The sequence below is a fragment of the Pituophis catenifer genome, unplaced genomic scaffold (assembly GCF_029215685.1).
Source record: "Pituophis catenifer annectens isolate HBS135680 unplaced genomic scaffold, rPitCat1.0.hap2 SCAF_4, whole genome shotgun sequence".
Taxonomy (NCBI): Eukaryota; Metazoa; Chordata; class Lepidosauria; order Squamata; family Colubridae; genus Pituophis; species Pituophis catenifer.
Window position 1 is genome coordinate 95,738,169 of NW_027256884.1, and position 25,858 is coordinate 95,764,026.

Below are 25,858 nucleotides of genomic sequence, written 5' to 3' on the forward strand. Positions count from 1 at the left end.
TTTCAGCAAATATTGTTAATATTTCTGCCCTATACATAACCACCTTCCTATATAGAATTCTTTTTAATTAGTAAATTAAAAAACTAATGGGCAGATTTTATTTTCTGGACATACAAAATATAATATTGAATAGTAATCAAATCATAATACCTATTTCTGCATGAATTATTTTTAAGACCAACATCTTTCTTCTTCATTTAGGAGTGTTAATACTATAAAAGAACTACCTATATTAACTGGTAGAGCTGAAGGTAATCCCACTTCTATTTTTAGCTAAACTAAATCTATAGTGATCTTAAGATGCTTACAGTTGTTACATGTGTTGGAATTCCTTCTACTCCAGTTAAACCTGAGCCACTGCAGTGAAGGAAAGTATTCGCGGAAACAAATTTAAGAAATAAGGATAGATTAATTGCCTCCAAATGGGTGCCAATGAATCATTGGAGGAAATCGTTGCTATGGAAAATTACCAGTGGTATGCAAAATTCATGAAAGAATGTCCATCTGGACAACTCACCATGTATGAATGCAAGAAGATCCTTGGCCTTGAAAATGCAACTACGCAGGCAAATAATTATGTTGAGAAAGTATTCAATATTTTTGATACAAATAAGGTAAGAGTTATTTCTATAGTGCATAGTTTTAGGTAATAGTGTGCTGTTTTTCATTTATTGTATACAGAACATTTTAGCATCTTAAATCTAACATTTGTTTTAAAATTCCTTCCAAATTGATTCTGCAAGATATAAAAGCAGCTAGAAGAGTATATGCCTGTTTAACAGGATTTTAATTGATCAGTGATTAAAATATAGCTCTGATAGTTATCTTGATATCTCATACTTTTGTGTTCTTTATACATTGGTATCTGTGAGATGCACAGAATTAAGATGTATATAGCAGAGATTGCCGTCTTTAATATGGTTGCCAGCTCTGTGCCTTCAATTTTCAAGGGCGTATGGAACTATTAACTATTAAAATCAATATGCATCAATATTATTAATCTTCATGAATTTGTCACATTCTTTGAAATTTTGGAACCACCATACATATCATATCATACTTCTATAGTAGGTCCTTTGGTCATTTTTGTAAAAGTGCATGCCCAGTTCTTGTTATATTTCATTACTAGAATTTTATTTATCTTTTTCTAGTTCTATCAAATTACTACTATACAATATTCTTTCTGAAATAAAATAAGAGTTGTGTATAGTATTCCAAATGTACTTGCATCATATTTACTCACTTCTTTATATTTGTTTTCTCTCCTAACGATACACACTTTAAAAAACAAATTTGTTTATTTACAATTTATTTGTGAGTTTCTTTCATCATACTTAATGTATTCATAAAACTTTTTTTTAATTGTCTTCCTGAAAAAAAAAAAACTAGTCATATTAAGTTTGTAGGAATTAGTGATTGACTTGTACTTTGGGGGATTACTGACTTAATGTCAGCCTTTTGGCTAATGTCAAGTGTAATCTTAACTCAAGCAAATTACAAAACAGTAATGTCAACCATTATTATTTGAAGATACAATCAGTCAAATAACTTTTAAGAATATAAACTAGACTTGTGAGCAGTGTTTTCACAGGCTCCAGCAACTATACTGCTTTCATTGAAACTTATAGTATACTTGATTTACTTACTAAATTATTTTCCTTTGGAAATGTGACAATAGAATATTAGAAGCTTAAAGAAAAGCAGAACTTCAGCAGAAAAATTAATATCACCAATTCTTCATTAAGTCAAAATAATGTGACTCATATGAACCACTGTTAGCTCTCACTTTTTCTTAGCACTGAAACAGTTGCAGAAATCCTGGAAAGGGTTTCCAGCTAGGCACAGAGTTATAAAACTGGAAAAAACAGTTTATACTGTTTACTCTTCAACTGTATGGTTGGGTCTTCTTTTCTTGATATGAGGGTTCTACTCATCTAACCATAAACCCAAGCTATATTATCTCCTGGGATGTGATAAAAAACCAGAAGCAAAATCAGTATATATTTAGGACTACTTCTTATGCAGCACGTGATTTCAAATTTAGTTCTTTTATTTATTTTATTCATTTATTTTTATTTATTAATTTTTTATGCAACCCATCTCCCTATAAGGCAACTCTGCCTTTAAATCACTGTCATTTTTAAAAATATTTCCAAGGATTGTCTACCCACTCACTGGCTGGCACCAATGAGAACTACTGTATTTTTCGGAGTATAAAACACACTCCCCCCCCCAAAGAGGGTGGAAATGTTGTTGCGTCTTATACACTGAATAAGCCATTTTTTGCCTCCCAAAGCCCCGCCCCGCTCATCCCATTTTTGCAAAAAAAATGGGCCTATTTTTCACAAAAACGGTGCTCAGAGGGTTTGGGAGGCCTGCAGAGTGCTTCTGGGGGCTGGGGAGGGCAAAAACGCCCCCATTTTTGTGAAAAACATGCACGTTTTTCACCCACTTTTTGCAAAAACGAGGCTGTTTTTGCCCTCCCCCAGCCCCCAGGAGCACTTTGCAGGTCTCCCAAACCCTCTGCATGCCCTTTTTTTTGCAAAAACGGGCCTGTTTTTGCAAAAAACAAGACGCACAGAGGGTATGGGAGGCCTGCAGAGTGCTCCTGGGGGCAAGGGAAGGCAACCCCCCCTTTTTTTTTACTTACCTCTTTGAAATCTTGGTGCGTCTTATACACCCGTGTATCTTATAGTCCGAAAAATACAGTAGGTTGTCTAACCCCTGAACTCACATGACTTTATTGCTTATTCATATGCATATTCACAAAAGATGCACACACACACACAACACACGTTTTTATTGTAACTGTTCTGCCCCAGCTACAGACCCCAAAGAACGCAGCACACACAGACTCTATACAAAGCTTATTTACTCAAAATAACTTAGTCTTTATCATTCAAAGGCTGTTAATGAACTGTCTTAACAGCCTACCAGAATTCTAAGATAAGGTAATCACAGTCTTACTAGAGTTGGCAGAAAGCCCAGAAGCAGTTTTGCAGACAAGGAGGAGAGTGAACTAAAGTTGTTCTCTACAGCTTGTTGCAAGCGGCGTTCCTTCTTAAATAGGCTAAGGGAGTGGCCAATTAGCCCCAAGTCTTACTGTTGAGGAGACCTCCTCCTGAGGAGCCACTCCTGCTTTTTGGCAGCTCTGCGCACCCGTGCATTGAGAAGAAGCTCTTCCTCTTCAGCCTCTTCACTTAAAGGAGCTTCTGGAGGTTCTGAAGGCCCTGGCTGAATCCCTGCCTCTGGCACCACATCTTCTCCAGCCTCCTCACTGTCCGACTTGAGCGCCAGCTGCACAGGCTGCTGGCTCAGCACCACACCAGTCTCCTCGTTGTCGGAATCGGCTACAATCTGCACAGGCCGCTGACAGGCCACAACAGTAACATTCTTTAAGCTACAATCTCTTGCAAGTAGTGGGCTCCAAGGCCAGAACTGGCAGTTCTAGAATTCTAGGTGTAATTCTGACAAACTGACAGTACAAGTCTGGGAGTTACAGTCCTAGCTCCTAGTGTTCCATTACCACCCAGGTAACGCTATTATAAGACAGTAGCCTCAGTTTTATTTGGCATACACTAGCATTGCATTGCACTGTTACATTTGAGCAAGAGACTACCATGTTTCCCCAAAAATAAGACCCTGTCTTATATTTTTTGAACCCTGAAATAAGCGCTTGGCCTTATTGCCATGCGCTCAAAAGCCCGATTGGGCTTATTATCAGGGGATGTCTTATTTTGGGGAAAACAGGGTAACATTTAATTTAATGTGAAAATTTCTCAGACTCTTCCTGCAGCTTACATAGTCAATGAACTACATTTGATATTTGTCTTAAGATAAATTGATTAATTTTCATTACCATTCACTTGGCTAGGACATTAGTGATTTCTAATTTCGGCTTCTTTGGATGAAGTATGTTTTAAACTGATTATAATTTCTAATACATAAAGTGAAAAAGGTTCATGCATACAATTATTAACAATAAAAATTAATTGTGTTATTGAAGACCTGATTGCACTTGCTACTTATGAGTGGATTGCTTTTAGAAATGGACTAGAAATAGAAAATGAAATATGGGCCTCATATTGCAGAGTATAAATTGAAAAAAGATAGTTGTATAAATGTTTTAGAAACACTGTATATATGTACTAGATTAATATTTGCATTAGATGAGTATATATAGACTATAACTGTTTATTGTTAGGTTATACCATACTATATTTTTCTTTGTTGTAGTTTTTTAAACTATTTAATTAAAGCACTATTTATGTGTTCTTTGACATTGACATAATGATATTTGTCATTATTTTTGTTTTCATCTTTATTTCTATTTTTGATATTAATTAAAAAGCAATAATAAATAAATATTTAATAGTCCACATCTATAGGAACTATGTTTCCCCGAAATGACAAGTTCTTATTTTTTTTTACCCCCTCCAAATAAGGGCTTGGCTTCATTATCGGTGGGGGGTCTTATTATTTTGGTGGTGCAGGAGGCGGTGAGAGTGGGACTGGATGTCCCGTCGCTGCTATCGCCTCCCCTCCCTGTTCTTTGCGCCGGCCGAGCAGCCCAACCCATCCCACCCCATCTTAATGGCAACAGCTGCTTCCCTTCTCCGCTGTCTCTTTATCGAGAGGAGTGGCAGATGGGGCGGGGGAGAAGCGAGACACCTGGAGTGATACATGGCTCCCCTTGCCGTCTCTTCTCCCCTCCTTGCCAGGCATGACAGGGCTCCTGTCCCTCGCTTAGCCACCCGCCCCTTTTAGGGATGCAATTTGGGGGTGGCAGGTAGGGGGATGAGAAGCAGAACGTGTGCCTTACCTTTCCTGCTCTGTCACGTTCCTCACCGTTGTGTCCAGGGAAACATCCTGTAAAAGAAAACCTTCTCACGAGTTCAATCAAACTTCTTGAACTTGTGAAGTTTTCTTTTACAGCATGTTTCCCTGGACACAATGGCGAGGAAAGTGATGGAACTTGAAAGGTAAGACCTGTGTCCCGCTTCTCACCCGCCCTACCTGCCACTCCCAAATTGCATCCGTAAAGGGGGCGGGTGGCCAAGCAAGGGGCAGGAGACCTGCCATGCCCTGCAAGGGGTGGGAAGAAGAGATGGCAAGGGGAGCCACATCTCTCTCCATGTGCCTTGCTTCTTCCCTACCCCACCTGCCACCCCTCTCGATAAAGAGATGGCGGAGAAGTGAAGCAGCCAGGCTGCTGTTGCCATTGGGGTGGGGTGGGATGTTTTGGGTCACTGGACCGGCGTGAAGAACAGGGAGGGGAGGGCATCTCGTCCCTTTTCCCCCTCTGGCCTTGCCTCAACTCATTTTGGTTGTGCAGCAAGCAACCAGGGAAAATGGTGGGACTGGCTGCACATGCGGGTAAGTAGTTGGTGGGGGGCTTATTTTGTGGGTGTGGTTTATATTATCGCATGTGCTGAAAAACCCGATTGGGCTTATTATCCGGATATGTTTTTGGGGAAACACGGTACTACCCACTAAACAACCATAATTGGGGTTGGCAATAATGTCGCTAAATGATATGATTGTTATGCAAGACAATACTTGTCCATGACTTGCAATTTCACTACTGGCTTCTCTATTTACTCTACTTGTTGAAATCCAACTGTCATGTTCGCAAATGATGATCACATCACTGAGGGATACTAAGATAGTTGAAAGTATGAGGACCGCGCCTAAGGTTACATTTTTAGTGTAATTTTGAATGGTCACTAAATAGAGCAGTTGTTAAGTGAAGACTATTTCTATTAAAAAGTGCCATCTGTTGAGGCTTATGTTCCCTTGAAGGTATGCTTGTATGAAAACGCAGAGTACTCATGAAACCTGTGAACAAATAAAATCAAACATTCACAAAATTAAGTTTAAGTAATAATCTATTTATTACTTTTATTATTAGTTTTAATAATAAAACTCTGGGCTCAAAGTCCCAGGGGGTCCTGCAAAAGCTCACCACCTCTGAATGAAGTTTTGAGAATCTAACAGAGAGGCTGAGGGAGGCAAATCTGTATAATTTTATCATGGAAATGTCATATATTTTGTGTCAGACATTGAGACAAATATATAATTGCGACATTTGTACCAGCACACTCAAATCATCATTTGGTGTCAGTGCAGTTTGCTGAAGATGCTGCTGATTGTCAATCTGTTTGGGAAAGGTAGCTTTAAGAGCTGTGCATTCAACATTCCAATTGACTTCATGCATGCTGTAATGGGAAAATGATCCTTTCCTGCACCAGAAAGATCTTTGGGTGAGGTGGAAATAGTAAACAAGCAGTCTAAGGATTTGATTCTGAGTTTATACTTTACCACAGAGATAGGCAATTTGTAGCTCTGGCTTGCATATAGCAGAAAAGCTAGCCATGCATACAGTCACTCTCTGTCAGCCTAACCCAGGGGTGTCAAACTGGCAGCCTGCAGGCTGGATGCGTCATATGTAGACCACGCTCAGCCCAGCTCCGTGAAGGGAAAAAATGTCACAAAAGTCATGTGCTGGCAACGTGACGCCCCAAGTTTGACACCCGTGGCCTAACCCATTCACAGGATTGTTGTTGTGAAAAAAATAGGAGGAAGGAGTATTATATATGTTCATTGGTTGAAGTCACGTATAAAAATAATAAAGTTGGAATAAAAATTAGCTATCTATCATCTGTCTGTCTGTCTGTCTATCTATCTATCTATCTATCCATTTAATATCATAATTGTGCTCACTTTTCTGCCATATCTGTACTCAAGGCAACCACCAGAGTTTAGCAAGAATTGAGTTAATTTGCACATATTTAATATATCTATTGTTCTCAATTTACAAATTGCAAAATGATACTCTTTACAGTTACTAATATTCAGCAATAGTAACGCTGGACCAGCTTTGACTGCACTTTTTCTTCTAATCTACAAATAGAATATTTACAATTTTTCAGAAGTTGCTGGATCTCAGCTCCCAGCAGCTCTATGTAGCAGGCCAATGGTATTAATGAATTCAACTATTCTGCACTATTATTCTTATAATCTCTTAGAGTTCAAAGAAATTCACAAAAATGGTAGAAATCCTCTTTCAGAAAAATGATTTGATAAAAGAAATCAACACAAAATGTTTAATTGTAAATATTTAAATTCCATGAGGGGAGGCACAAATTGTATCCTTTTTCATGCCTGTCAGAATAGTTTATGTGCTTACGTACTATTAAAACATGATAGTTTTATTCTGATGAAACTATACATCTTATCCACTTTTTGAGTATTCTCCTTTTTTGTCTCATACACAGAACTTGCATGAATGCAGCTGTTTTTGCAGCCATACTTACATACTTCTTTGCAAATTGTTGATAAATTTGATTTGGACTTATCATTATTCAGAGTTGAACAATTTCAACTGTGACACAATGGTGTTTCTATGGAATCAATCATTTCTTTTTTATATCCAAGATGTCATCCAATTAATAAGTATTAGATAAAAGCTATTTTTGCTGTACATTTTATTGTTAAGGATTTAATCCTGAAAGTGTATTTGCCCACTAAATCCAATGGGATTGCTTCTAACCTGTCTATTATGATTTAAACAAATATTTTTCCAAAAGTACCGGAGACACCATTGAAGAAAAGAGACACCATGAATTATATCTGAAAAAGAAAATGACCACATTGCGCTACATACCTGACATTCTAAAATAAAAGGAGAAGGATACTCCAAATGAAAGAGGATACAAATCAAAGAAACAAACACTTAGGTGGCAGTTTGTAAATTAGCATTGCCCAAGGCAATTTGGATCAGCAAACAGTAGACTTTAAAAGACCTGAAACAAAAGATCCCAGTACAATTAATCCTGGACTATTGCTTGACCAATTCTAGGTCACTAGAGTAGGTGAGTACAAAATAAAACACTTGCTTCCACAGAAGTAAGTGCTTTAAAATTCATTGTAATGTATTTTTGAGAAGGTATGCATACAGCTGCTTTTTCAACATTTTGATAAATTTAGTTTATCAATAGGAAAAAAGAATTTTGGTAGAATTATTTCCTGCAAACATTTGAGCAACTGAAATTCCCACTATTATTATCACATCCCTCTTTGAGAAGTGTCATCTGATGCAGAAAAGTCTTACCTGTATATTACATGCCTGCTGCAGGAGCATATAATAAACTCCTACAACAGTATTATTTTTGTTTCACTTTTATCCCAATATTGTTTCAACTAGATATATGCAAATATATTTTTCCTTGCCTATAATGCAGCCCCCCCTCCTTCTGTTGGATCTGCTCCTTTTGCACAAGTATGGGTAGTCCTCAATTTACAACAGTTTATTTAGTGACCGTTTAGTTACAACTGAAAAAAGTGACTTATGAGCGTTTTTCACTTGCAGCCTCCCCATGGTCACATGATCAAAATTCAGATGCTTGGCAACTGACTCATATTTATGACGGTTGCAGTGTGCAGGGTTCATGTGATCTCCTTTTGTGACCTTCGAACAAACAAAGTCAAGGAGGAAGCCACATACATTTAACAACCATGTTACTAACTTAGGAACCACAGTGATTCATTTATCAACTGTGAAGTCATAAAATGGGGCAAAACTCATTTAACAAATGTTTCATTTGGCAACAATTTTGGGCTCAATTGTGATCATAAGTCGAAGACTATCTGTAATAGCTTTCCAGTGTCGTGTGCCAATCATGAATATCATCCCATAACATTTCAGCAATAATAATCACATATTTCTGTTTCTGAGTTAGGATCTCTACTTTTATAGAGATCCTGTTTATTTTTCATGCTGTCTGTTGGATTAGAAATATCTGAGATTTTGAGCAGAACCATCCATTGGCCTCTTTGTTGTACTTGCCTGTTAAACTCTGATTTTTCACCAGGGCCTCATGCTTTCTTCTTTTGTTTCTGAGAGTTATGACCCGGTGCTTGGCTGTATATTCAAGCCTTAGTTTTTTCAACTTACCTGTTGTTGCCCTACTCTGCATCTTTCTCAACGTATTGCAGTGAAGTTTTGATTAGCCATCGTGGCACAGTTTTATATATCTTTATATGTGAGTACATTTTAATGGAACAGCTTGGAATCTTTTTTTAGAATAAGCACATATAGGATCAAATGCTTGAAAAGAAAATAAATCAAAAGTACTGAATCAATTGTGATGGATAGTAGCTACAAAGTCTTCTTCAAACTCTTCCCCATCCCTGCCTAACGCATAACTCAAACATGGCTGTTTCTGCTGCCAAAAAACCCTTGTAATCCTGACAGAAAGAAAATAATGAACATTCCTCACCTCAAATAAGTTCATCAAGGACAGGGGTGTCAAACTCAAGGCCAGTGGGCCACATCCGGCCTGCGGGGTGCTTACATCTGGCCCCCAGGATTGGCCCAGAAACTGTAAACGACCGCCCCATGGTGCCTCTGCTAGCAAAAATGGGGCACAGGGGGTTCTCAAGAAATGTTTCCCCGTTTGCATTTGAGCTTGCAAGGGACAGGAAAAGAGAAAGGGAAAGACAATGAAAAAGATGGGAAGATGGGAAGAGAGCAAGGAAAGAAAAATAAGGAAAGGGAAGAAGAAAGGAAAATAAAGAGGGAAGGAAAAAAGAAAAGGAGGGAGGGAGGGAGGGAGGAAGAAAGGAAGATTATAATGAGGGAGGGTCACGTGTCATGCCCATGGCCATGCCCACCCCATCACGCCCCTCTCGACCCTCTGAGGTCAAACACAATCCTCATGCGGCCCTCAATGAAATTGAGTTTGACACCCCTGATCTAGGAAATAGTTCAGAGATCAGAGTTATCCATCCTCTTAACAATGGAATTCTCAGCAGCTTTGCTTTGTCAATACATTTTACTTTGTTTAAACACCAATCCCACTTGCTCAAAATGTGCCCATAAATCAGCGCCTTCACATGTCTCGCCTTCAACCCAACAATTTCTATTGTTCGGGGTTCCTCTTTCTTGCAGAGCAGGCACCCATAGTCACTGAATAAAGATTGGTCATTTTCCCTCAGCTCTCTGCTCTTTTTTTTGTGAAAATTCCATGGCATCCTGATATGACTAGCCTTTTCAAGAAAAGAGATGAACAACTTACACATTGCTATTTTTCACATGGAGCAAACAACTGCTATCAACCTCACGCTCTGCTAGCATGCCTTAGATTACTGACAATGTGCTTTTTGTAAAATTGCCTTAGCAGAAATTTGAGGTGCAGTAGAACGAGGCAGTGAGGCTGTTCTTCTCAGTGGCCAGAAATAGTTCTTGATGTGGAACTGCCGTTTCCATAATGAACAGTTCTGGTTTGCTGTAACAGCAGTGACATTTCCGAAGTTTACCACTTCTACTTTTTAAAATCTGGTGGGCAGTCTGAAGTGGTGATACAGAGAGGAAGTCTCCATACCACATTATTATTATTCTCATGATCTATAGTTTATACAGTGAGTTGTTTTCTGTTTCTGGCCTTTTACTGATCTTTTTCCTTATTTCTGAATGGGACAGACTCTTCTATAGCAAGAAAGTTACAGGATGAGGAAGTCATCAAAATAACCTTAAATTATTTTTGCAGCCAGTTATCCTCTTATTAATATTATTGTCAAAATAAATGCAATTTCATATACTTTGCAAATGCACTCAACTCCCCCTTTTGTTTGTTTGTTTTAAAGGATGGATTTATTGATTATTTGGAGTTTTTAGCTGCTATAAATCTGGTGATACGAGGGAAAATTGACCAAAAATTGAAATGGTATTTTAAGCTTTATGATATTGACGGGAGTGGAACAATTGACAAAAAAGAAGTAATAAGCATGTTAATGGTGAGTAAATGCACAAATTAGCAAGTAAAGTCATTCTATGGGAGTTTAATACTGTGAATATACTGGTGTTTTGACTATTGTAATAAATGTATGGCCAAATTGTCATTTATGATTTCTTTGCTGTCCCAGACAAAGGCAGTATATATCTACATTGAGCTTTCCCCACTTCCGTTAGATGAGACTGAAACTATCCAAAGCTACTATCGGCTGTTGGTATTTTGGAGGAGTAATTTAGCTCAAGAGCACTCAAAGAAGCTGCTTTAACTAAGGTAGTGCTGCTGAGTGATCACAACTAAACATTTTAGCACATTTAGAGAGGTGAACCACAGTGATGGAAAGGACTGAACTGTAGGTGGGGCAAGAGTTTCATTGTTCATGGAAGAAACTGAGTAACAGCTGTTTTACATATTTAAAGAAACTGGGGGGAAATGCAACTTTTATGTGTTCATTCTTATACCAGGTACCCAGTATTTCCATTACTATTATTCTTTGTGCTTTAAACAGATATGAAAGAGCAAGGCAGAGAATTCTTAATCATATATTTGCAAACAGAATAACTGTTCACCCATAAAAAGTAATATAGGGATCATAATTCCTAAGCCTTTTTACAGAAGAAAAAGCCTTCCTACCAGTATATATCAAAGAGCTGATGCTGTAAAGCACTGTGAAGCAGTATATAATTCTAAGTGCTATTGCTATATATAAGACACAAAGCCTGTCCAATCTAGGCTGTCTTAGATCTGTCCTAAAAAAATTGTTATTGTTAGGGCCGTGATGGCGAACCTATAGCACGCGTGCCACAGGTGGCACACAGAGCCATATCGTCTGATTTTTGGGCCTTCTGGGCCCACTGGAAGTTGGCAAACAGGCCATTTCCGGCCTCTGGAGGGCCTCCAGGGAGGGTGGGAAGGCCATTTTTGCCCTCCCCAGGCTCCTAGAAAGGCTCTGGAGCCTGGGGAGGGTGAAAAACGGGCCTACTGGGCCTGCCATACCATCACATGCCAAAAGCAAGGGAAGCGCGGGGGAGTCACACACACATGCACGGGGGCAGGGTGCATAGAATTATGGGTGTGGGCACATACACGCGCAATCCCCCCCGCGCTCCCCCCCACTTTTGGCACACAATGGCAAAAAGATTAGCTATCACTGATTTAGGGCAACACCTAATCTAATTTCTTTTCTAGAATATTCAATTTAAGACTTATATTAGAACAAAACCCCCACAATATGAGAGTTCTTGGGACGAATTATGTGTGATCTCTCAGTTCATTAATATGCAGATAGTTTCTTGTTCGAATAATCATAAACAATGAGTGAACATTTAAGAAGGAAAAACCAAGATTTAGTGAACCACCTGATGTTTGTATGACTGTCTATAATAGCAGGACAAGAAAACTACTTAAAATTACTTAATTTAGTTTTTTATATCCTAAACTCTCCCCTGTGGTTAATTTTTTTATTCATGCAGTACATTTATTATCATAAATGGGAACAAAGAAACAGCAGCATTACATCATATCTGGTATTTTTTAGCCATCTATCATTCAATTATTTGTTTATTAAAGAATGTAATTATAGACCAGAGACAAAAAAATATCCAGCATAAAGGCCATCACAGCAAGAACTAAGGCTACCTAGATTATGTTAGGATATGGTGTAAGCCTAACAGGTTGTCCAGGCATATATATGGGCAATATATGTGTTCTATGACTTTAACATGAATATGTATTATGTGACTTTAAGAAGTACTGCTGAGTCATTGTAATGCTGAGTCATTGTATCCTGATTGGATATGCTCTGTTGTAACTTAAGCTTTAAGAAGGGAGCTGAAATGTAGATTAAACAGATTATGTTCAAGTTAAATTATTTCTGGGCATCATTTTTATGGCCAGAATTTTGTCCGAGTTATTATATCTAATTTGGCCCTTTAGAAAAGTCAAGCATTCAGATTTCTGCAGTGGAGTGCTCATAATTTAGGCTTCTATGTGTTTATGTATGTTTTGATTTGGATTCCTGCTTCGACTTAAATGGTCCCTTTCCAACTTTATGCTTCTACTTTTCTTCTTACTGTATTTATTAATGTTTTTATAGTGTGCCCCAAAAGGAAGACTCTATATAGCAGATTACAACAATAAAATAAAATGTAAAAATATAAAACAGTGTAGACCAATATATGAATTGTAAAAAGAGAGATGGAGCTGAGCAAACGTAAACATGATAAGAGTTTCAAAGACTTCTGTATACAGTATCTGCCTACCTCTGAAGTTGGGTTAGCTCTTAGAAGGTACTTTCAAGATTCAGTGCTGGGATGCAATATCTATAACCATGGAAGACTTCATAGCAGTGGTGGGTTGCCCCCGGTTCACACCGGTTTTATAGAACCAGTAGTAAAACTGGTGGGAGGCTCTGCCCACCGACCCCGACGTCATCAAAACACTTCTGTGCTTGTGTGCTCACTTTGCTCGCGCACGCGGCCCACTACAAACCGGTAGTAAAGATAAGTAGAATCCACCCCTGCTTCATAGGTATTGGACAGTATTCTGAACTGGTCCATTAAGCTTACTAATAATCAGTGTAAAGATTGTAGAAGAGATGTTACCCTGCCAGTATACTTTTGACCTGCCAGGTATAGCTTCTGGGTCATCTCCACAGGCTCCTCCACATATAGTATTTTAGTAAAACTAGGGTGTTTCTACATGGATAAATACTAAGACATTGTCACCATCTTCATTTCTTCATCTGCAATGAAAAATTAAAAGCAGTAGGAATGGTACTAATAGTTTTTTTAAAATATTGAAACACTGTGATATGCATTTCAACATAAACTTGAAATGTTAATAAGTCTCTAAAATTTTAAACTCTTTTAAATAATGTGAGTAGTTTTCAGTGTTGATTTAACTGGAATGCTTTTCAAGTTTGCCTCAAATGGATGGTATACAAAAGCTACCTCTTACATTTGTAATATAACATGATTGTTCCTACATTATTATTTATTTAGGCTATTCAAACCCTCAGTAACAACCAAGAGATGAGTCCTGAAGAATTGACAAACCTGATTTTTCAGAAGATAGATGTAAACAATGATGGTAAGAATAAATAAATCTTGAAATCTTTATTTTCATTGTTTTGCAATTTTGTAAAAGCATTCTGTTGATAAAGCTATAAAGAGTTAGCCACATATACATACTTCAGAAATATTATAACTGGTTGAAATTGATCTAATTAGATGATTACTGTATGACGGACATTGTACAAAGCAAAAATTGATTTTTTTTTAATTCAAAGAGTCATTCAGACTGTATGGCTTAATCTCACTGTGTGTTTGTAGCAAGATGAAATTGAAGACAGCAAAGAAAGGAATGGAGAAAAGTATGGTTCATTCATTTCAGTCTTTATTTTTTAATTCTTTGTTCAGCAAATTTTATTAAATTGCTTTATAGAGATTCTAACAAGTTAATTGTATTTTAATTAATTGCCTTGCAAAACTTTTTTTTTTTTTGCATTTAATCCAGGGTATCCTATCAGTAGTGATTATTGGCAGCTAGTTATATATAGTGTTTTTTAGAAGCAAAGGGCTGAATCTTGCCATGAGAATCAAAGTGAGAAACTTGAATGTTTGAAATGTTGCAAGCTGTATTTTTATCCAGATGGAACAGGATAATTTTACCAAGCATTCTTCAGTTGCATTGTTACTTAAGATATTCTTGCTTTGGTTGTATGTTAGAGAAATCTGATTTTTATTTCAGTTAAATTCTATTGTAATTATAAATCTCAGTTTATTGTCAGTTCAGCATCATATTCATTAACCCCCTAAGCAGCAACAATCAATTCCAAAAAGAAAAGTTTAAGAAAAAGTTTCATATATGCAGAGACTGAGTCTCTGAGAGCTTTTTCCTTCCAATATAAAACTGATCAGAACGGAATAAATATGCAGAGCTAAAGGAAGATGAGAGACTCATTCTTTTGACACATTAAAATAAAACTAATAACTGAAATTCAAATTAGATAGGCCCACAAAGACAAATATATTTTTCTTCTGCATTTTTATTGTTTCAGTAAAAGCAGCTTGAGGAAGCAAGGATTTGAACTGTCTGAATATTTCCTTAGAGTTTAAGAGTTTCTTTTCCCAGTTTTCATTATCCCCATCCCCCACCCTGAAGCATAGTCATATACTGTAGCTGTGCATATCTAAGCAGTATCTCTCCAGCCTTCCTCAATCTAGGCCAGTGATGACTAACCTTTTTGCTGTCATGTGCCAAAAGTGGGGGGAGCGTGGGGGGGTCAGGCACGCACATGCCCACACCTATAATTCAATGCACCCCACCCCCACATGCGCGTATGACACCCCCCCGCGCTTCCCCCACTTTTGGCAGTGATGGCATGGTGGACCCGGTAGGCCCGTTTTTCACCCTCCCCAGGCTCCAGAAACTTTCTTCGACCCTGGGGAGGGCGAAAATAGCCTCCCCCCCCCACGAGGCCCTCCAGAGGCTAAAACAGCCTGTTTTCTGACTTCCGGTGGGTGCCACCTGTGGTACGCGTGCCATAGGTTCGCCATCACTGTTCTAGGCTCTCCATATTGATGACCTTTAATTATTAGAATGTCATTTAACAGATCTGGAGTGGAAGGCAACAGATTGAAGAGATCTGCTCTATTCATCTAACAAACTAGTTCTTATGTAGATCTATTCTACAGATGGAACTGCAGGATTCAGAAATGCATCAAATGCAATTTCAAATGAATGGAATATTTGGTTCCACACAAATTAGAGCATATTATTGGGGAACTATATTAGTTTTACCAAGTACAGGTAGTCCTCGAGTTATGACAGTTCACTTAGGGAAGGTTCAACATGCTCCCTGCCAATTCCTGCCGCCATCCTGCCCTGCCGGTCTCTACAGACACTGGGACTGCTTTGGTTAGCCCACATTCCACATGCTCCTCCGTACCCGCACCAACCAGTCACTTACCTTGGGAAGGTCTCCAGAGTTCAAGTCAATTGCTGGAGTTCTGAACCCACCTGGATCTTGCTAATTGCATCAACATGGAGATGGATAAAGAAGTGGAGAGCTTGGCGCACTGGCTCCCTGTACCCTTCGCTTAATGGACACACTCCAGAGATCAGACTGCTCCCACCCTCAAGAGGGTCTCCTTTTTCAGGGAGACCCCTACAGCCCACAGACGTCTCCGTGCTGCCAAATCTCCACCAGAGGGGATCCATCACAGCTGGTACACCAATCTCTCAATTTCTTTATCTAGCTCTGCGGTGGCACAATTGGCAAAATCTGGGCGAGTTTGGCACTCCAACAAGTGGGGCAGGGTCACGTCCACTTGTGAGAGAGGCTGGGGCCCTTCTCTGCCTGGCTGGACAAGGGCCTGGCACCCAAGGCAAGTGCAGGCTGCACCAACCTATGCCTCTGCGAGAGCTGTTAGGGAACTGTTGCAGAAAATATGCAGTGGATACACATAGCACCGTTCAGGCTACAACAAAACAAAGCCTACAGACATGATAGATCTCATGTTCTTACACACTCTTCTGTCCTCTTCTGTCCTCCGTGCAAAAATACTTTTCCAAAGAAGACAGAGGTGTGTGTATCTAAGGAATGTGAGATCTCACAGAATGTGAGATCTAAGGAAAACAGCTTTGTAACAACAACTTGAGCTCTGGAGATCTTCCCAAAGTGAGTGATTGGTGATTGGTGGGGAGAAGGCCCAAGCTGTGGGGACTCCAAAGGGTGGGAAGAAAAGCGTGGGATATCTCAATGGGTGGGGAGAAGCCTTTGGTGGCTGGAGACAATGGTCTTGTCCCTGACTAGGTCTCCCATGTCCTTCCCCACTCTTGAGGTACTTCATGTGCTCTTAATGACCCACACATTTGATTAACAAATGCATTGGTGAAAGGAGGGACGGGGCTCATTCATTTATCGCGATTCAGTTAACGTTATGATCATAATGGGCAGGATCCATTACATTCGTAACTCGAGATTATCTGTAATAAATATAGTAGTGGTTATGATAATGTTTTCCCTAATTCAAGACAGAAAACGTCTAGAAAACTTTGACTCTAAAGAAGTGCATATTATTTTTATAATAGGGGAACTGACCTTAGAAGAACTCATGAATGGAGTGGAAAAGGATGAACATTTCCAGGAAATTATTTCAAAGAGCTTTGAGCTCTCCAATGTACTGAAAATTTTACAAAGTGAGAGAAGACACAGCGTCTGACGCATATTATAAATGGCACTTGTGACAAAAAGAACAATTCAAGGAATAGAATATCAAATACCAAGACTGACTGTTACATTTCCCATCTACTATTCAAAGCATAAGATGGTCTAGACAGATGATTACTTCAGAAGCATTCTTCATTTATTGTCCCTTCCTTTTCTTTCTCACAACATACAATAGCTTTGTCTACATATATAACAAAAATCTTTTTAGTGCAGAATGAAATAAACACAGCACATAACACTTGGTATTGGGACAATATATCCAAATAAGTAGATCAATACAATTGGAATTGGGAAGATATCTCTCTAGAAGATAGAGAATAGATAAATTACTTAAATATTACTCGTTTAACTTGAAATTTGGAACATGGTGATAAAGTATTATATAGGACTGGCCTATTTAGATCAGTTTAGGGTGAAATATGTTTTTGCAGTAACTTAATATCTATACCAATCCATTTAAAAATAGGAGTAATTCTTCTAATTAACACCTCAGTTAGTTTAACTGGCTAAATAGAAATAACTATTTGGAAAAGCAGTTAGTTACTTTGATATTATGGGAATTATTTCAAAAGTAAATTAACATGTTGTAATGGTTTAGTTTTTAAAGGGTTTTTTAAGGGTTACACTTAAAAAAAATAAATCCCTTTTTTTTAAAAAAAAAAACTTTAAGTCATCATGAAATCAGACAAATTTGATGAAATAATTAAGAAGATGCATTTCAAAACTTTGTCTTCAGCTATCAAAGATTTATTCAAATATATTACATGAAACATATAACAACAAAAGAATTTAAAATTACCACTTCTGAAATTCTAGAGCAAAGGCCAATGTTCTTTCCTGCTTGCGTATCTTTTTCTTTTTCATGCTTTTGAAGAAGCATCATTTTCAGCCATTCCAAAATTACATATTTGTACATCAAGTAAAACTTTCCTTTTTCTGGCTATTGGCTTATGGCAACATCCTTTACAGTAATGGTGCAGGAATACATACAGCCACGCATGCACTCTTATCACTCTTAAAGTTTTCTGAATATGAAAAAAAGACGAAATCTTCAGACACTAGAACAATTTGTAATTCCTATGTTCAGATTTGTAATTCCCCTAACTTTATAAACTAATCATGCTAAAAATTCTCTCCTTTTCCCTCTCAGCCGAGGAAGAGGGAAAAAACTGGGCACAATTCTTTATTCTGTCTGACATATTGACAGTTTCCCAAATCCGGAAATGAGAAAGTCCAAAATAAATGTTCATCGCACTAAGCTATTGAAAGTAGCTTAACGATACCCAAAAGGCTTGTTTCTCTCTCTCTCCTAAAACAGAAATATTTTTTGTTCCTACCCAGAAATTTAAATTTCTGTTCTTGAACTAGGCTATGGTTACTAGCCCTCAACCTCCTTAGCACATGTTTATTTATATGAATGCTACATTTTACAGGAAGCTTTAAAAATTATATCATTTGGGGTTTTTTTCTCCATTCGTTACAAATACACTCTGTACATTTTATTAAAGTGAACCTCTTTTTGAAATCTCATTTCCCTGAACTTTCTCATAATTATTCTTTGTATTGTGTTGTTTTCTATTGTATTGTTTTTATTATTTGTTAATAAATAAATATAGAAAAAAAACCTCTTTGTTTCTAACTAAATTGAATAGATCAAGTTCTTCTCAGATTATTAGCTGTTTAAAGTTTTATGTAACTGATCATTGAATTGCCATCAATAGTCAGCCAACATTCACTAAACTACAGCCTCCATGATAGAGTAATGCCAGAAAGGGAGAGACTACACATTTCTCTGGAATAAACTTGAGCACATTTTGCCAACACTCCTCTTCCAGATTTCTTTTTTAGGCAAAAGGCAGAAATCTGGGGAGATGAAACAAGAACTTTCTGTGCCTGAGCTGGGAAAACAAGAAAAATGTTCAGATAAATGGCTGGAATTCTTGAAGAAGCAGAAACAAAGAATCATAAATTCCTCGGGTTTTAGGGTATTACTAGGGAATAGGCTAATTAGTCTAGTTAGATGTTGTATTGTACATTTTCTCTGTGTTAGAAGCCCTATGTTCTTGCATTCCTATTACTTTGCAAAAGTAGGGAATTCTGATTTTATATCATTTACATATATTTACATTATTAACATTACATAAAGGATCTTTATATATAGTTCATGTGCCCTCTACTGGGAATTAAACTTATGAAATGCTGGTTTTCAACAGTATCGAAAAGTGATAAAATCTAAATGATCTGTACAATCCATGACTTGTTAAGGATCTCACATACCAAGTTCTACATGCCTTCTGCACATGACTTCTGCAGAATAGGATTTTCTATTTTTATACAGTACATAATATCTAGTACTATTGATATGCACTGTATATAGTTATCTAAACTATGCAGAAATAGGAGTTCAGTTCCCAAAAAGTTTCAGCCCATAAAATAACATCTAACTAGACACATGGGAGAAATCCCATGTCGTGTCTCCTGCTTGTCAATGTAACTGAAAATACTAATAAGATATACACAGAATATGTCCTATCCAGTATGGTGTAGAAGGCTAGAAATTGGGAGACTGTGAGTTCTAGTTCTGCCTTAGGCATAAAGTCAACTGGGTGGCCTTAGGCCAGTCACATTCTCTCAGCCTAGGAAGGAGACAATGTCAAAGCATTTCTGAGAAACCTTGCCAAGGAAACCACAGGGACTTATCCAGGAAGTCTCCAAGAAGCAGAACAGAAGGTTGAACAGAAGAAAAAAAAAATAGCCAGGATTATACACCATGTACACAAGACCTACCTAGTGGCGATAAAAGCGGCAAAATCTAACTATTTTCCCGCTCTTATCGCATCTGCAGAGAACCGCCCAGCCGCTCTGTTCGGGGTGACCCACTCCCTCCTTCGGGTGGAAGTGCGGGAAAATCCCTTGCAGGGTCGAGCTGAGGATTTTGTGCAATTCCTGCATGATAAAGTCGCTCAGATTCGGGAAGGCTTGGACTCCGACTGGGTGAGTCTGGGGAGGGAGGCAGAGGTGAGTCTGGAGAATTCTTTCTGGGAAGAGTTTGACCCTGTGGCTCCCGAGGACGTGGACAGGATTCTGGGTAGGCTTAGTGCTGCCACGCTTATTGGACCTGTGTCCCTCCTGGTTGGTACTGGCCTCCCGGGAGGTTACACGAGGCTGGCTCCAGGGTATTATAAATGCTTCTTTGAGTGAGGGTGCCTTTTCCGCCGTCTTGAAAGAGGCGGTGGTTGCTCCTCTGTCCTGGTCCTATTAGATCTCTCAGCGGCTTTTGATACCATCGACCATGGTATCCTGCTGCAGCGGTTGAGGGGATTAGGAATTGGAGGCACTGTGTTACGGTGATTCTCCTCCGACCTCTCTGACCGCTCGCAGTTTGTGTTGGCAGGGGGGCAGAGGTTGACCTCGAGGCGCCTTGCTTGGGGAGTGCCGCAGGGGTCGGTCCTCTCGCCCCTTCTGTTCAACATTTATGTGAAGCCCTGGGTGAGATCATCCTTGGTTTTTTATCAGGTTTGCCTGATCCGCCAGTTGCGTCCCTTTCTGGACTGGGACACCTTGCGCACGGTCACTCACGCCCTCGTCACCTCCCTTCTGGACTATTGTAACGCTCTCTACATGGGGCTCCCCTTGAAGAGCACTCGGAGGCTTCAACTGGTCCAGAATGCGGCCGCGCGGGTGGTTATGGGCGCACCTCGTTACGCCCATGTGACACCCCTCCTGCGCGAGCTGCACTGGCTCCCAATGGTCTTCCGAGTGCAATTCAAGGTGTTGGTTATCACCTTTAAAACGCTCCATGGCATAGGACCAGGATATCTACGGGACTGCCTTCTGTCACCAACAGCCTCCCACCGACCAGTTTGCTCCCACAGAGAGGGACTCCTCAAGGTGCCGTCAGCCAAGTTATGTCAGCTGGCAACACCCAGGAGGAGAGCCTTCTCTGTGGGAGCTCCTGCACTCTGGAATGAATTGCCCCCGGATATTCGTAACATTTCTGACTTCCGGTTTTTCGCTGTGCCCTCAAGACCAGTGCTGTGGAGTCGGAGTCGGAGTCGGAGTCGAGGAGTCGGAGTCGGAGGAAATTTTGGGTACCTGGAGTCGGAGTCGGAGTCGGCAAACAATGCACCGACTCCGACTCCTACTAAATTTAGATTGGAATTTTTAAAAAAGCAAGTTTAAATGTCCCAATTCACAAAAAGTTATAATTAATGACTTCTCTACTGTAAGAATAAAGACCAATGCATGCAGTGCCTCACGTAACCGCAAAATGAACACGTTAAGTGACCGTGAAGAAGCATGCTTTTCATGTGCTTCACTATAAGGCACGCAACGCACAATTAGGAGTGGCAATACTTATACTTTCCATAGTGTTGTGTTCTGCTGTTACAGGGAACGCAGCGCCCATGGGTAACCTAGCCTCTCACTGATAAGGGATTAAGTAAATATGTTTTTTGCAGGACTAGAGACACTTGCATAAGTGAAGGGAATGGAGGGTCAATAGTTCAAGACTGAAGCTGTAAACCATTGGAAAAACTGCTGTCATTCAGCTAAGGCTATAAAAACTTGTAACTCTGATTGTTAGCTTAAACTTTAAACATGACTAAACACTGTTTAAATTTATGAACCGGCCAAATACTCTGTTCAAAGAAAATACATTGTATGTTTGTATGTGTGTTTCTAATTATTGTTATTTATTCATATTTGTTCTCTTTTATTCTTTAAAGTTTAACAATTCATTCTTTATCTTAATATCTTTATATTTGTTTGGGGTTGGCTTTCTTCCCTTTCATCTTTTTTATTGTACAGCAATCTTTCTCCTCAAACCTACCACCTCTCTCTTTTCTTTCCTTCTTACTTTCTCTTCCTCACCCTCTTCTTCTCCTCCCTACTTCCTCTTCCTTTCTCCTTCTCCTCCTCTCTTCCTCCCTCTCTTACCCTCACTCCTACTCTAATTTCCCTTCCCTTCCTTCATCCCTCTCTATTGCTGTATCCTTTTATGTATATGGACTACTCAGAGGGCTGAAAAAGTTATTTCTGACTGGTCCTCTCCCTTTTGACCAGTCCTCGAACTTACGACTGTCCTCACATTTTACGTTTTTGCCCTATCTTGTCACCATGGTGAAGAGAAGCAGTTGTGAAATGAGTGACATGGTTGTTAAAAATGCTGCACGGGCATAAATGTGAGGATGGTCATAAGTGTGAGGACCAGTCAAAAGTGCGAGGACCTGTCAGAAATGACTTTTTTCAGCCCTCTATACACATAGCCATGGCCACCCGGTCACATGACCAGCTAGCCACACCCACCCAGTCACATAACCTCCAAGCCATGCCCACAAAATAAGCCACGCCCACAGAACCGGTAGTAAAAAAATTTAGAACCCACCCCTGGTTGGGGGTCACCACAACATGAGGAACTGTATTAAAGGGTCGCGGCATTAGGAAGGTTGAGAACCACTGGCTTAGAAGAACTTGGTGGAACAGCTTCTTGGATTCAACTGTAAGTGTTTATATTGTATAGGACAAATCATGTCTAGGTTTAGTGCTGGGATATATAGCTTATTTGTTTGTATAAAGCCATGTACGTACAACTTACAAGACTGTGTATGTTGATATTAAAAATCTAATTATATGCCAGTTAGTATAACATATTTTATATTTTAGGGAAAGAGGCATCCTAAACAATGGCAAAAAGACTGCTAACAACAAACACAACAAAGTCTACTGTTTATGAGCACTTTGCATTATCAAGTGATGGAAAACATTACGTGTGCCAATGTATTAGAAAAGATGATGATGGTGAAAAACAATGTGATGCAAAAATTAGCAGTTTCAGTGGGCCTGATAAAAATGCACCTACAAGAGCATCAAATTTGAAAAGACACTTACAGCGTTTTCATCCCAAAGTGTTAGAAGCCGTGAATGAGAAAGATAGCAATGAAAACATTGCATCTACTTCTGTGACAAAAAACGTTCAGAAATCTACTGGAGAACAATCACAAATAAGAAAATTCTTTATATCTGACAAAGTTACCATAAGGATGACACCAGAAAAATTCAAACACCACATTATTGAAATGGTAGTAAAGAATAGTGTACCACTATCCTTCTTTTCACAGACAGCCTTTTTAGGCCTAAATGGAGAAATGGCAAAAAAACTTGGTGTTTCTCTGGAAAGAGAAAGTATAAGGAAACTTATAATTGAGGAGGCCAAATGTAAAAAGGAAGAACTACAGAAAGTTATGAAAGGACGTTTTGTCTTCCTTAAAATGGATGCATGCACACGTCACAGAGTCAATTATTTCGCTATTAATGTTAGATTTGTGGATGAAAATAACAAAACAATAACACGGACCCTCGGAGTAAAGGACACTCAGGCACATCACACCAGTGATTACCTTCAGAAGTTAGTGGAGGGTGTTCTAGAAGATTTTGAAATTAAAAAGGAACAGATTTTATGTGTTGTGACAGATAACGCTTCTAACATGTTGAGCACAATTGAGAAGATGAAGGCAGATGAAGAAGGTATCAAACAGATATTAGACTTAGAGGAAGACAGCTCTGCAAGTATTAGAGAAAGTTTAGAAACTGAAGAGAATGCTGACATTTTTTTAGACAACTTTGTTGAAGAAGCATTGAAGCTTGCTACTATTCATCATATGCGATGTGCTGTTCATACACTGCAACTTGCCATAAGAGATGGATTAAAAGATCGCCATGCAGCTACATTAATTGGCAAATTACGGCAAGTAACTGTTGCAGCCAGGGCCCCAAAAACAGATGCAATTTTGAAAAGACGTGCAGGAAAAGGAGCCATTTTGGATCAAACAACTCGCTGGGGAAGCACTTATTTAATGGTGAAGCGTTTGCTTGAACTTAAAGACTTCATAGAAGAAATGGACAATGAAAATCTTGCATTAACTGCAAGCCAGTGGACACAAACAAAAGAGCTGGAGAACCTTCTTTCTCACCCCTTCACTGTCACCAAGAGGTTGCAATGTGATGATCTAACCCCGGGTAAATTCCTCTTGGAATGGAAGAGCCTGTTATATCGCCTGAACAAAAATGGAGGGTTAATAGCTGAGGGCATTGCATCTTCAATGATGAAAAGAGAGAGTCTTTTGCTGGAAAATGAAATCTTGTTAGCGGCTATTTATGTCGACCCAATGAGCCGACTTTTATTGAACAGTAAACAGATTGCTACTGGGAAAAAGGCCCTCTATGATGTAGCAGTTCGCATGAAGGGATTACGACCTGAAATACCTCCACAGGAGGATGGAGTTCTTTTAAGCAATAGTGGTAACTCAGAATCATCTTCTTCAAACGAAGAATTAGACTTTGATTCCTTCTTAGACAAAATGGAAGTTGCTAAAGGAAAGCGACGTCGCATAAGCGTTACAGAACCAGGTAAATGTCCAAATAAAAAAATTCCAACAGGAGTTTTATAAAGCACTAAAAGAAGTTGAAAAGTATGATCGCTCATCAAAACTTACTGTTGAAGAAGCCATCCTTGTTTATCCAGAGATCGTTAGTGATGTGGCCAGAATAGTTACTGCAATGCCACCCACCCAAGTCAGTGTCGAAAGATTATTTTCAGCCCTAAAAATAATAAAGTCTGACTTAAGAGCCTCTATGAAAGAGGATCTGGCAGAGGCAATTCTCTTCCTTAGAACTCTACATTGAATTGATTTGCATTTGCTAAGCCTATAACTACATTTCAAGATTAATATAAACCATTTCTAGGTTTTACAGATTTTGTTTTTGGTTCATATAGATAAGCTTTGTTTTTGTTCTAAAACAACCAAATAATGTGGTTTGTATTTTTGAACTGGTAAAGTTCCTGTTCCTGATGTTTATGCCTGCTGCTACTATCCAGCAACTTGATTAATTAAATTAATAAAAAAAAATTAATAAAACTTTGTTGTTTTCATTGTGTTTGTCTTTTGCTTAAACTGTTCAATACAGTAGACTGTTGGCTTCCCAGCCAGTAGTCCTGTGGTAATGACATGTATGTTGCCTTTCTTTCCTTCAAGGAATGTATAAAATACATTCGCATATTAATACAGAGGAGTCGGAGTCGGGGAGTCGGAGTCGGAGTCGGAGTCGGAAGTACAAAAAACTGAGGAGTCGGAGTCGGAGTCGGAACATTTATCTCCCGACTCCACAGCTCTGCTCAAGACCCTACTGTTCTGACAGGCGGGGCTGTCAAATTGATTGATTTTAAATTGGGTTTTAATTTTGGGTTTTATAATTCGGCCAAAACTATTTAATGATTTTAATTAATTTTAACTAGATATTGTATATTTGTATATTTGTATTTTAATTCTGGCTGTACACCGCCTTGAGTCCTTCGGGAGAATGGGCGGTATATAAATAAAATTAGTTATTGTTGTTGTTATTATTATGATGATGATGATGATGATGCATGCTTCACCTAGATACTTTTAAAATGAAGATTCTCCCTAGTTGGAAGTTCTTAGTTTCTCATTTCTTTTTACCCAAAAACCAGAATCAAATCCCAAAGTAGCTGCTTCTGTTGGAGCAGAGGCAGAAGGAACTTAATCTTTAAAACGCCACTCACGTTGCTTTAGTTTATTTACCCCAAAGTACAGCTAAATTTAAATTGCAGGGCTCTGCAGCTGCCTGTTATGGTATAGGGTCTCCAGCTTGGGAGTCTCCAGGTTGGATTAGATGACCTACAAGGTCCCTTCCAACTCTCTTATTCTTCTTATCCCAAAGGTGCTTTTTCAGGAAGCAGTAACTAACCAGAAGGTCCAGTTGCCTCCTGAAAAAGCACCTTTGGGACAACCATGACCTGAATGACTGAGAA

At 38.9% G+C, this 25,858-nt stretch overlaps 1 protein-coding gene across 1 annotated transcript; it reads left to right on the forward strand.

The window, feature by feature from the left end:
* Positions 1–422: 422 nt before the first annotated feature.
* Positions 423–17,020, forward strand: GUCA1C (guanylate cyclase activator 1C). Its single transcript, XM_070943760.1, has 4 exons — positions 423–614; positions 10,648–10,797; positions 13,796–13,883; positions 16,890–17,020. Exons 1-4 carry the CDS (start codon positions 423–425, stop codon positions 17,018–17,020), a joined length of 561 nt encoding a protein of 186 aa, XP_070799861.1.
* The last annotated feature ends 8,838 nt before the right edge of the window (positions 17,021–25,858 follow it).

Coding starts and splice junctions, on each gene's coding strand:
- GUCA1C (XM_070943760.1), top strand. CDS start 423: ATGGGTGCCAATGAATCATTGGAGGAAATCGTTGCTATGGAAAATTAC. Junction 10,798..13,795: donor AAGTAATAAGCATGTTAATG/GTGAGTAAATGC, acceptor TTATTTATTTAG/GCTATTCAAACCCTCAGTAA. Junction 13,884..16,889: donor GATAGATGTAAACAATGATG/GTAAGAATAAAT, acceptor TTTTTATAATAG/GGGAACTGACCTTAGAAGAA.